This window comes from Dromaius novaehollandiae, chromosome 6, assembly GCF_036370855.1.
Source record: "Dromaius novaehollandiae isolate bDroNov1 chromosome 6, bDroNov1.hap1, whole genome shotgun sequence".
NCBI lineage: Eukaryota > Metazoa > Chordata > Aves > Casuariiformes > Dromaiidae > Dromaius > Dromaius novaehollandiae.
In genome coordinates, this window is record NC_088103.1 from 25,009,976 (window position 1) to 25,023,074 (window position 13,099).

Sequence of the window (13,099 nt, forward strand, 5' to 3'; positions counted from 1 at the left end):
GCTTCTGGAAGAAGGTGCATCTCCTTTCCCCTCTTCCTGCAGACTGCCTTGTGCTTCCATTCACTGTTGCTTCAGTCAAGCTACATGTTTATTCAGCTTCAGTCATGTTTGAAAGCTAGCACAAAAAAAGTGCAATGACATAAGTCAGTAGAAACTGATTTTAGATTAGATTTAGATTTTAATTATTTTCTAGAGAAAACACTGTCGTCTTCCTCTGAAAACTGTGATGTCACCCCGAAAAAAATAATGGCTTTTGACCAGGGCAGCTGAAGACCGGAGCGTGGGAAAGCCCTGGCTGTGGGCAGGAAGGGGGCACGGAAAGCGCCCGGGGCACGGGCGGCTGCACACCTCCCGCCCCGAGCGGCTCCCGGCACCGCAGCCCGGCGCGGCGGGCGCCGAGGGGAGGGGCGGGGGCGGGGCGCCCCGCGATTGGCTGCGGCGCCGGGTTTATCGGCCGGGGCGGGAGCGGGCTCGGGGCGCGGGAGCGGGAGCGGGCGGCGGCGGCGGCGGCGGCGGCGGCGGCGGCGGCGGCGGCGGCGGCGGCGGCGGCGGCGGCGGCGGCGGCATGATGATGATGGTGATGATGGACGTGAGCTTCAACCTGTCGGCGCTGCTGCCGCAGCAGGAGTTCGAGCGGCGCTTCGACGAGCGGGAGGCGCTGCAGTGGGTGCAGAACAACTGGTGAGCGCCGCCCGCCCCGGCGGCGCGGGCTCCCCGCTGGGCGGCCGCCGCCCCCCCGTCGGGGCCCGGCCCCTCTGGCGGTGGGGCGGCGCTGACACGTCGGGGTGGCGGCGTCGGCCGTGGGTGCGGCTGTTAGCGGCAAGGGGGGCAGCAGCGGTGGGGAACAGCCCGCAACGCGCGGCCCTTGACATCTGGCTTTTCTGAGGCAAGTCAAAAGCATCGTTTATTTAAGGATAGGGGTGAGGAAAGCGCAAATCCGTTAGCGGATGTGCGGCCACCGCAGGACGTCGGGCATAGCTCTCCTCTGCTAGACGTGGTACAGCCAGCATGCCCGGACGTCCGGCTGTGGCTCTTGCAGCCAGTCTTGCAGGAGGAACTAGGGAGTGGGAAAGAAACAAAGCTAATGGGGAAGGGCTGGGCAGTGCAGCAAGGGCACAGGCTCTGATCTGCGTTGGAAGCTGTCCCAGTCCGAGCTCTAGTTTGAAAATGAAATATATTTGTTAGCTTAAGTTCCTGTGTTTGTTTTCAGTCTGGCTCCCCCAGAACCTACAGCAATTTGGTGCTGGCTAGAAGCTTGATTCTCAAGCAACTGGCCTGAACAGCAGAGCTTGTTCTGCTAGAATAGCCCCAGTTGCTTGAGTTCCTAAAGTGCTATTCAATGTGCAATGGTTCCTGCTATTTCAGGTGAGATGTTGGAGAGCAGCCTCCTGTCCCTGTGTCGAGCTTTTGCTTAAACTGTATCTTCACATGTTTCCTTGGAGAATTTCTTGCTCTACCCCTTCAAGCACATACATTCATACAGAAACTAGCTGAATAATAAATAAATATGCTTGGCTTTCAGGTTGTCTTGTTCTTAAACTTTCTCTGCCTTTTGAAATGGATGGGGCTGATCTCATTTGTTTTTCTTGTAGCTACCCCTGAGGGTTCTCAGTTTTTTTGCCCTCGTGATTACATCTTTAGTAAAGATACCTACCTTTTCAGTCTTTCCCTTTCACTGTAGGAGAAACCCTAACAAGCCTTCCTTCAACTTATTACTTGTTTGCTGTACTTTCTTCATTGCCTGTCTACATTACACTCGATTTGCTGCTGGTTTTCTTTTTTGGGAGCTGAGGGTTGATCATTTACCGATGTTAAGTAAAAATATTTGAGAGAAGAGGGCTTTACAGTTACTCAAGATATTCTCAGCGTAGCTATCACAGTGGTTTTAAAAAATATGTAATAATTGTTGTCTTTCTTCCAGCGATGCGATTTTGCATTCTGGAGAGCAGAACTCCTTTGGTTCCTGAGCACCAGCAGGAAAGAAGAAATCCTTCCCTTTCTTTGCCTTCCCTTCAGCTGCAGGAAGGCTTTCTGTCTGCCTCCCCCCCCCCGCCCCCCCTTCCACATAACTCTTCTGATTATGTTAGGGTGAAAATGGCTCTGGGTGGAAACTTTTGAAGGGAATAGGCCCCTTCCCCAGCTGACAGCCTCCTACCCTGCGCTTTAGGGGCGAGAAGTGAAATTGAAATACAGGAGAGGCAATCGTAATGGGACATAGGGAGCATGGAAGTGGGTTTGCCAGTGGAATAGTGCAGGATCTGCATCCTTAACAGCCTGTATGGGGTGAAGGGGGGAGAACTGGTTGAGCTATTCCTCAGACATACCTTTGCCCCTCTGCGTGGGGGTTCGTGGAGCTGCTCACGCAATGAAGCAGCCTTGGCGAGAGTACGCTTGCTCTCTGAAGTGCCCTCACTGAGCGATCTGCCTGCTCTGCCAGACTACCACTTCAGCTGCTGCGTCTGGCAGGCCCACTCCACACGCAGCGGCCCCCAGGCCCTGCCTTGTTTGCCGCCCGTGAGCGGGCTCTGCTCACAAGCTGGAGGAATGGAAGGGTATAAAGGTGGGGAGTGCGGTGCCCAATCTGCCAGCAGTACTTGCTTATTTTGGAGCTAGCTCAGGTGGGAGATCAGAAGAATAACAGAGCCAACGCTCATGTGACCTGGCAAGTTCTCGTGCCACTGCCTCTGAGCTAGTAGACCTTTTTAGCCAGCATGCATCACTCCATGAGGACAGCTATACTGTCCCCATCCCTTCCTCTTTGCATCCTATTACAATGACACTTGCTTCTGGGGAAAGCCATGTCAAGCAAATGAGAAATTTTCTACACTACTGTGCAGTGAAAGCAAGGAGCTGGGTCAAACCCAGTTAATTGCCAGCCAGCCATGTCCTCCAGTGAGGGGAGCTGGAGACCTCACAGAAAACTACTGTCTGGATTTCCAGTACTGTTGTGTGGAGGACGAACACCTAACTAGTTTGTTTGGAGCTGATCTCCTGAATCATAGACTGGTATTTCTTAGGATAAAGATCCTCCAGAGCAGATGTCCTTCTCCAAGGAGCAAAGGATTGGAAGTGCAAGACTTGCAAGAAACAGATATTGCCTGTGCTGATCTTGGATTGCTCCACAGCTTGCTTAAATTGTGGCTCTGTCCCAGCAATGCCTGAGGCCAAACCCATTTGTGTTATTCTCATCCTACCATTCCACACATACCCTTTACAAGATAATTCATGCAACCATCTGTCACCTCTTTGGTAACAGCTAGTTGTGAAAGAGACTTGACTATTTAACACCTCTCAGGGTGTGTGTGGACCTTCTTTGCCCCTTAGAGCATGACTCTAGTGTGGCTGGGAGCTGGAGTAGTGCTTGCTGCATTGCCTTGGGTCACCTTCTCATTGAACTTTGTTGCTGTATGTGTCTGGTACTGTGTGTGAACTCTTGTCACTGTGTCATTGGCTACTGAACTGCCAAACCTACTGTAGCACCAGCTGGGAAGTCAAGATCTTAGGTGTGTTCTTGTTCATCTAAGACTCTCTGCTACTTGGCCTGGGAATGATAATTAGGCTATCAGGGCCAGACTTAAACTCTGATTCCACTTCTCTCCTTTTTTTTCCTTCCTGCTATTGTTTTTCATCTCTAATGCTCCAGCATTTCAATAGATCTTTCTGAGGTGGTATTAGGACAAGGAGAACTTAGGCCAGGCTGGCAAATATCCTTCTGGAAATCATGTATGAAGTGCGGGGATGTTGTTCGTGTGGAGCGTCAGTAGGAAGAGTAGGACTCCTCAAAGAGACTTGAGACAACATGCAGTGTGCAGAGATGTTACTCCAGCTGAGGGGAGGGTGGCCCACAGCTTAGCCACTGCAAAACTTTTTTTCCTCTTCCCTGCAACCAGCTTCTTTACACAAAGCAAAGAGCATCCTCTGCCTGTAAGTGCCCATGGAAAGTCTCGTGTAAGCTGATAAAATACCAAGGTGCCTCCACTGAGAATCCTGCTTGCAGCTTATCAGATTCTGCCTTTTCCTGCCAGATCCTGTGAAAATCTTCATGATGTAACAGTCACCTTTCTTTTCGGTAGCCCTCAGTGTTTTTCCTCACTAGCTCTGCTCACTATCAGGGCAGGCTTCTTGTGACCAAGCCCAGCCTTAATGAGGGAAGGGGAGGTATTGTATTTCTTGGTGAGGAAGAGCTTGGCTGGGGCTACAGAAGTCCTATTGGGACTAGGAGGGAAATCTGGCTCTTTCCATGACTGCTACCCTGTGCTGGCTTGTCTGAGAGCTCCTCTCCTCTCCTCTGCTTGCAGGTCCAAGACTTTCTCATTTGCTGTGGCTTACATGATAGTGATCTTCGGAGGCCAGCATGTCATGAAGGAACGGACAGGCTACAAGCTGCGCAAAGCACTGACTCTGTGGTCCCTCGGTCTGGCCTTGTTCAGGTAAGAGCCTTTGCAGAAGCTGGAGACAGCTGCAGACTTTCTCTGAGGAGTGGGTTGATGGGAAGTTTTGGGTATCCACCATATCCTTGGGAAATCAGTGTTCTTTCCCCTTGGAGGCCCTATCCCATAATCATCAGTGAGAGCAGAGGTAGCTGGCTCCCCACCAGAAACACTCCAGCCAGTGGAATGAGTTGCAGAAGGATGTCTGGGGGTTGTGTTCCCAAATCGTTAGCTGGGAGCTTCGACTGAAGTCTGCAAGAGCGGAGGTCCTCATTCAGAGAATGCCTGACAAATATAGGCTTGATTTCAGGTCTGTTACTTTTAAAAATTGAGATGTTTTCTCTCTTTTTCCTAATCCTGTGGCCTAGGAGCTTGGGAAAATTCTGGTATACTCACAGAAACCCTTTGCTGTGGCAAGCAAGCAGCAGCGATAGGGTTAGATAACACTCTCCCTTGTGGCAGACAGGAGAGAGCACATGCTAGGCCTGCTCTGGAGAGGACACAAGGGAAAGCAGTTGGCTTTGCAGAGGCAGAGCATAGTATCAGGGACCTTTTTATTGGAGGACAGGTCATTTTACTGACTTGATCCTGTGTGAATTCTTCACTTGAGTAAAACCAGTTTTACTGCAGTTTTGTTATGAAGATATCAAAAGCTAGAGAAGCTATTTCTCCCTTCTGTGGATGTTTCTACTATCTTGTAACCATTGCTGCTTTCAGTTCCTTTTACTCAAGGCTCTGTTTCCAAACAGAATTTGTCTACTTCAGATTCCGTTTTTTTCTTGTGTTTTTTCCACTAGATGAAATTGTCCATTAGCAAAGTCCTTTCTGTTAAGATACTTGGATGCTTCAATTAAAGCATCTCTTTATCTGCTTTCTGATAGTTTCTTACCATAACGTTTCTTTACTAGCTCTCAAATGATATTGTGGCTTTTTTTTCCCTCACCCCAGTTTTTCTTCAGCATCCCCTTTAAATACTCAGAAACAAGATCTGTGCGGAGGGTTTGTTGTGAATCCTAATTCCCTGCAAGAATTTAGTATGGTTCCCCACCGCCTACTCCCTTGTGCCTATATCTGAGAATCTCAGTGACCTCTTTGGCAACAGTATTTCCATTGCTGCATTGCTAATCCTCTCTGTAGCTTGTCTCTTCTTGAAACCTTTAACTTCTACTGCCCTGTTCTGCCAGTGTAGTCTCTACTCTCCTAGATCTGCATCTCCTCAATTTTATAGAGCTTAACAGACTCGACTTGGTTGGGCCTAGCCTATTGAACAATCCAGATGGCTTATCGTCTTAATAACTTTGTCAACATCTATACCATCTGCAAAGCTTCTGGTCTGATTTTATATTTACTTTCATATATTTCATGAATAGGTTGATTAGCCTTGGATTATGCAGGGATTAGTCATAGTCCCAGGTGAAACCTCTTCTTTCCATTATGTCCCAATATTTGTTGGTGAACCAGTTTTGATCCTCTTTGATCTGCACAATGACAATAATTAATACTATGGGTGTGGTTAATTAGAAGGTAACACTCCACTGAAGGCCTTGTAAATATCCATTGTATCTACACAGCTACTTCTGTCTACCAAGCTTCTTCAGTTTTTAATGCAAGCACTTGTATGCTGTAGTAACAGACCATTCAAGTACTTTCTAGAGTAGTCAGCTGTAGTCATCTTGGACTCCTGGCAGTGCTTCTGTAGGTTCTGAGCATCACAGAATAAGAGTCTAGGTTTTGTATACGTCTGTTCAATGCGTGCTCTGCAGGCTTTGAACTGGGGATAAGCAGGGTCCCAACCCCTATCCCTGGAAGCTGATCTTCAGCTGGCCGGAGATGTGGGTCTTCCCTCTCTCCCACTGTGCAGGGACAGAGCTGGCCCTTGTAGGTGCAGCGCTAATCTGTAAAGGATGAGCAGAGAAGTATGTAGTCCCTGAACTACTAGATGGAAGGGGCTTGCAGGTCCTCTCTGGCCTGTAGCATAAACTCTGAATGTATCAGAGCTGCTGACCATCACCCGTCCTTGGGTTGTCTTTCTCGGTATGCTTTGCTACAGAAAAAATTTTGGTGAGTAGTTGCAATGGCAGGAGAATGATGGTACAAAGACAGGGGATTTTGCTACATATTTTTTATAGACTTGTTTTAACAACAGTCTTTTACTAATTGTCAGATTCAGAATTTTTTAGCTGTGCAAGGTGTGAAGATCATTCTAAAGTATTTTATTTTCAAACTGTCTAGTATTATAGTGTTGGCTTCCTGAAGTGACCATGAGAATGATTCAGCACTTGATCTGTAATTAAGCTAGTAGACATCGATTTTTCCAATATTCCTCTCATCTCCATGTCTCTTCAGCCTGTTTGGTGGAAGGCAGCAAAGCTAGACCACTGCCTTGTTATATACCGTAACTCCAAAGGAGCATCTCTACCAACATGCCTGAGCTGGCTTTGGTCAAGTCTAAGGGGCACTGATTACTCTCTGTGTGAGTAGGGATGTGACAGTGATCTGCTAAATCACAAGTTGTGTGGAGAGGAGGATGAGGGAAGGACTGTTCAGTCTATTCTGAGATGGGCTCATACAAATGAAATGCGCAGGCCGATAACAAGGAAAAGGGGATGTTTTTTCTCGTAATCTGAGTTCTGGAGCTGCCTTCTACAGGAGGTTGTGGATGCTAAAACTGTACCTGGATTCAAAAAACACATAGGCAAGTGAATACTTCTCGACTGACTCTTTTTTCTGTGAAACATGAAGTCACCACCTGCGGGTTGGGGGACCATGAACCACAAGTGGTGGAGACTGGGAGAGGAAATGGGGACAGAAACAACATGCTGGCCCTGTTCCTGTTCTCCTCCCTGGGCATGCACTGTTGGCCCTTTTCAGGACACAGAGTACTGGGACAGCTGTTCCCCTTTTCTGACCAAACGTGGCTGTTCTTACTCTTGAGGGCCTTTTACAAACAGTTGAGGCAGAGGGTGTAGTGAGAATGAGCATCCTTCACTGCTCAGTCCTCCTGCTGCTGCAGGCTCCCCGGAGCTGCTTAGCACCAGGCAAGCAGAAGGGCTGTGCTGGCTCATGCAGTCCCCAGCCTCCCCTCTCGTTGTACCTTGCTGCTGTTCTGGGAAGAGCATTTTACAGGAAGCACTGGCATGGCTTAAGCAAGCTCAGGCTGTTTGCAGTGTATGCAAGAGAGAGCAATTGCTTGTGGTTACACCTACTGGGACATTTCCTCTGGGGGGGGTCACGATACCTCAAGAACCCGAGTGTCCTGGGCAGTGGCTCTCCTCACCTTCAGCAGGCCCCTCTGAGCAGGCGCTCGAATGGAGCTGTGCCAGTGGTACCGATCAGGCTGAGATCTTGCTAAAAGGCAGTGGCTCCAGTGTGGCCTGTGGCACTTCTGGCTTATGGAAGCCAGAGGTATGGGACAGAAATAGCTATTTATATTCATTACTTAATGCCTGTGGGGCAGATGGGGGAGAAGATGAGAGATGACTCTCTATGTTAGTGCTCTGCTAGAGGGAATGGATGGCTGTTTAATATCTTGTTTCTCTGTGCAGTGGATGTGCCTGTACAGTAGGTGAGACCCTGAAGTCATCAGTGTGGCAGCAGTGTAGAGAAAAAGCTGGAATTCTTTCATATATCAAAGAATAAAAATCAGTGGCAATAGGAAAGATGAGACTTTGCTGGCTTTCCAGTCCCCAAATGTTTGCAGCATAAGACCTTTGCAAACTTATCTTGGTCTGTGAACTGTGCCTGTGGAGGTCAGCATAGGTAGGAGCTGGAGATGCTGACTTCCCCCTGCTTCAAGGAGGTGCTTCCTGGGTTCCCAGTATTACTGCAGACCCCTTGGTCTCCAACACAGGTGGCAGAGAACAGCCTCTGGGCTAGGGCCCGCCAGAAGTGCTGGGCTGCAGGGGATGTGAGAGGCTTACACAGCCGATGGGATTTGCTTGGCTCCCTGCCCCTTACGAATAAAGGGGGCAGCAGCTGTTCTCTGCTCCATGTCATGGAAATACACATTTGAAATCCTGGCCAAGAGATCTAGGACAAGGCTCTTGCCCAGCAAACTGGGGAGCTGAAACATGTGCTTCCCAAGAGGAAGAGATGACAACCAGTTTAAGACAGGAGCAGTGAAAGGCAGCAGTTTGTTTAGATGTTCCTGAGACTGCCCTGGGCATCGAGATAGTATTCATGGGTGAAGGGCTGTCAGAGGATACTGTGGGGCCTTGGGCATGGTGGGCTGCTCGCAGCTTTCAGCTCTCCTCTGTTTTTTTTGCAGTGCCATTGGGACCCATCGGACCTGGTCACACATGGCCTACATTCTCTCTACAGAGGGATTTAGGCAACTGGTGTGTGGTCAATCCTACTTCGTTAGCTCCACCACCAAGTTTTGGGCCTATATATTTGTGCTGAGCAAAGTCCTGGAACTGGGTGAGTCTCAAACTTCTCCTTATCCAATGTGTTAATAATTCCTTTGCTCTTCCAAGCAGTCCTCTTACAGGTCTCTGTCCAAATGTTACTCCAAGAATGGGGCTGTCCGGCTTAGCATGTGCTGCTCGTTTTCTCTCTGTTGATCTGTTGCTCAAATGTTCTCTCTCCGTGGGGCTGCAGCCTGACCTTATTGCTCTGGTTTGATATCCCCAGCCCAGCGCCTGGAACAGGCAATTCTGCAGTGAGCAGATTGTGGTGAGGTGGCCACAGGCAGGCAGGGGAGGCTGGTGGGGAACAGGACAGTCCAGTAAGGCTTTCTTGCATTGAACCTGCAAGAACTTTCATTCCTGGAGTAGAAACTTGCTGGAAATTTTGTGGCAATGTCTGTGTTGGGAAGTGTCAAGTTCACTAGAAGCAAAAGTGCTTGCAGCAATGCACAGGGCTTGAATTTGTCGGTGGAAAGTTTCTTCTCTGCAAAGCACTCCCAACGTAGTCTGACATCCAGTGTGCTCAGAGCAGGGACTGCCCTGGAGTCAAGGCTGGTGCCTTGAAGCAGAGCAGGGATTTATGAGTGCAGTAACCAGGTTGTTGACTCTTACAGGTTGGCATTTGGAGTCACTCCTGATGAAGTTGTTCTGCTCCGTTACATACTGACTAGCAGCCTGGGAGGGTCATGTTTAAACTAGAAAATACAAGGATTGATATGAACCCATCTTCCACTCCCAGCTGAGTTGCTGACCAACCTGTAAATGCAAAACAGGAAAAATATCCCTGAGCAGAATTTCTTCTTTCCACCCAGTTTCCATCTGAAAAAGTACAGTAGAGCTGGTCTAAAGTGCTGTGTGGGTAGAGCTACGTAGGCAGCACTGGGGCAAGGGGCACTCATACCACAAATGTGCCATTAGATGAATGCCTACATGGGTTTTATCAATACAGACAAATCTAACATGACCCTAGCTTTTGGGGAGATCAAGCCAAATAATGGCTTTAACGTTCTAGCTCAGTCATTCTGCCTTGCCTGAAAACTTATATGATTGCTGTGCTTTTACCTGACTAATGATGCATCTCTTTCCCAAGGTGACACTGTGTTCATTGTTCTCCGGAAAAAGAGGCTCATCTTCCTCCACTGGTACCACCACATTGTTACAATGATCTACAGCTGGTTTGCCTATAAGCAGCTAGCACCAGGCAGTACCTTGTTTGCTAGCATTAACTTTGCTGTCCATACTTTCATGTACTCCTACTATGCCATGCGAGCAGCAGGCTTTTGGGTACCCTCGTACATCGCCATGGCAGTCACCTTTTCACAGATTCTGCAGATGGTGGTAGGTGTGATAGTGAACATCTTACTCTTGTTCTGGTTGGAGAAAGAGATCTTACACGACACCTCGTTATGTATTTTTTTTTCATTCGTGATGTACCTCAGTTACTTCGTGCTCTTCTGCAACTTCTTCTTGAAGACTTACCTGAAAAATGCCAAGAAATCAAAGGGGGAATAAAACTGGGGAGGCAGAAGGTGGCTGGGGTGATGGGAGGGGGATGGAAAAGGGAAATTTTTCATTCCTGTCTGGAGCTCGGTGCCTGATGGGACTGGTGTGGTGAGGTTTAGGAGGAAGTCACTCTGGATGAAAGCCTTCAGATGAACTTGTGCATTGGCCTTTGGTGTGTCTGCCTTGAAATGGGTGAATCATCAGAGTAAGGTGCGGCTTGTCTCAGGCTGATGGTGTGAAGAAAAGGAGAAAGTAGAGGTCTCAAAACTGTGATTCTGCTTTTTCTATGCTGTTTCCCTTTTCCATGCACCAGTCAGGTTTGCAATGTGCGTTGCAATCCTGAGTGACTGCTTGGATCCTGCATGGCGCAAGTTTCTTCTTGGGAAAAGGTGGGGGAACTACTCAAAAAAGCACCAACTGCTCTGTGGTCCCCCATTCTGGGAGAGTAGAGGAGAGCAGAGCCCAAACCTTGCTGCTGTGTGTGCCAGGGAGCCCCCACAGGGCGTGGGGTGAGAGAAGGTGTCAGTGGGAACAGTGCTGAACTGGAGAATCCCTGCTGCCTTTAAAGCTGTGTAGGGAGGGAGAACAGGAGTGCCTTTTTCACCACGGTTCCTAAGGAGCCCAAACCTCTAAGGCTTTTTGAGAGCTCTTCCCCTTCAAACCAGCCACCGCCTTCTGGCAGATGTGATGCTTCCTGATTTACGGTCATCCCTTGCCGACCAAGGGCTGTCCCTGCTGGCACCTGCCTATGCTGCACAGGTAGCAGAAGGCCGGCAGGACATGCTGGGAGGAGGCTTGCATCCCGCAGCCCCACGAGGGGCTCAGCGGGGTCCTTCCCAAGCGCCACACTCACCTGAGCTCACCAGGAGGGCCCTGGGTGAAGAGCTGAGCAATGGGGCCCCAGCAGCCAAATCCCAGCCTCTGTTTGCAAAAGCACAAAACTTTCAGCTGAGAAAGCAACATTACAAATGCGGACCGTACCAAAGCAATACCCTGGGCTCGTGCCTTACTTAACCTGAAGTAAATGCTAAACCTGTTGATACCAGTTTAAATGTTAACTCCTGCACTGCTGGTCCAGCTAGGCACTTCAGGGCAATGGGCTTATCCAGCAAGGAGTGCCAGAGCTCTGCCCTGGGTCTCCCTTCGTCTTTCTCACCCGCTCTGGCCGCTGCTACCTGCTGCAGCAGGACCTTTGCTCAGCTCCAGCACAGGGCTCTGCAGCACAGTGAACCGTGTTCAGAATTAGGTAAATTTTAATGGCCGTTATATTGAGTCTGTCATTTATATGATATTAAGCAATGTATTTAACTTGACTACCTGCTGCCTCAAGCCTCGGGAGTTGAGCAGAGTCCAGGTCTGTCTTACCTGCAGAGCACCTACGGTCTTGCCTACAGTCGCAGCGAGGGCATAGCTCTGGGGGTGGAGGTTGAAGGCCTGGGGCCTCTGCAACAGCTTGGCTGCAGAGACAGCAGCTAGGCAACAAAATACGAGGGTCCCAGAGCCAGGCCAAAAACTCTTCTCACTGTGCGTTTGAGAACTGCTGCTGTGTGACATGTAAAAATGATTAATAAATGTGGTCAGGCATGGGCGAGTTTCCTTATGCGCTGCCTTTTTCATACCTGACCTTAGTTCTGAATTGGCAAAGCAGCATTGCTTTCTCCGTTTCAGTCCTGCCTCTTCCTGAGGGTTGGTAACAGCAAGATGTTCAGCAACACTGTTCAGCTGCGCTTCTCCCTTCTGCAGTCATTGACAGCTCTTCTGCATTACTACGCGCAGCCTGAGACTCTTTACTCATCTCCGGAGAAGTGAAAGTGAGAGGTAGACAGTAATAAGAGGGGAGGGGAGGAGGGAGGAGGGAGACCAGCCCTGGAGACCTGTCACAGGCAGTACAGAAGACGTGCTGTTGAGAGAAGGACTACAAGGGTATGAAGAAATGGAGCCCCAGGCTGCAAAAGGTGGGTTTGAGAGCCTGCAGAGCCAGGGAGGAGCCTGGGACAGAAGGACTCGCCAAGAGGCTCTAACCAGCCACTGCAGGGAGGAGAGCACCATCCCTGCCCTCCCAGCAGTCCGGTGCCAGAATAGGGCTGGTACAGCCCCGCCAGAGACGTGGGGGCTGCAGGTCACCCCTCAAGCTTTAGGATGTATCTTTGGAACCCAAGCCTTGTTTTTGCCCTGTCCCTGGGTGTTTGAGGGTTATTTGAATGCCAGTCTCCTTTTGGTCTTTCATGGTTTCTAGGGCTTTGGTGATTGGGGGAGAGGGTTATTCCACCTTTTGGTGGGTGCAGGCTCCAGGCAGGGGAGCCCGAGGCAGGGGACCATGTCTCCCTGGGCCACCTCGGAGCCCACAGGTCTGGTCTCTGGTGCGTTTGGGGAGCTGTCCCAGGTGAAGGCTGACTTCTGGGACCACAGGGACAGCCTAAAGTTGTCCTGGGTGGAAGCAACTGCTAGGCGACACCACTTCACCTGGTTTTACAGGTGGTCTCTGTGGGCCCTGCATGGAGCTCCCAGCCCCTGCTCTCAGCTTGGGGTGGGGGGCCGTGGTGCTCCCCAGCACCATCCCTCCATCCTGGCCTTTTCTGCCCCTTACCCCACGACCGGGGCTCGCCGCAGCCTCCCACCGCCGTGCCCAGCCTCAGCGTGCACCAGCACTGGGGCACTTCATTTCCCAAGGGTCTCCTCCCAAAAGTGGCCACCTTCCCACAGTGTGCCGTGCCCTGCAGTAGAGAGCCAGTGCCCACAAAGAGGCTGAGACCATGCTGC

At 50.1% G+C, this 13,099-nt stretch overlaps 1 protein-coding gene across 1 annotated transcript; it reads left to right on the plus strand.

Annotated features, from left to right (window-relative positions):
- The first annotated feature begins 487 nt into the window (after nucleotides 1-487).
- On the plus strand, nucleotides 488-11,930 carry ELOVL3 (ELOVL fatty acid elongase 3). Its single transcript, XM_026094877.2, has 4 exons — nucleotides 488-681; nucleotides 4,299-4,430; nucleotides 8,698-8,849; nucleotides 9,927-11,930. The coding sequence occupies exons 1-4, from the start codon at nucleotides 566-568 to the stop codon at nucleotides 10,346-10,348; spliced, it is 822 nt and encodes a 273-aa protein (XP_025950662.2). The 5' UTR covers nucleotides 488-565; the 3' UTR covers nucleotides 10,349-11,930.
- The last annotated feature ends 1,169 nt before the right edge of the window (nucleotides 11,931-13,099 follow it).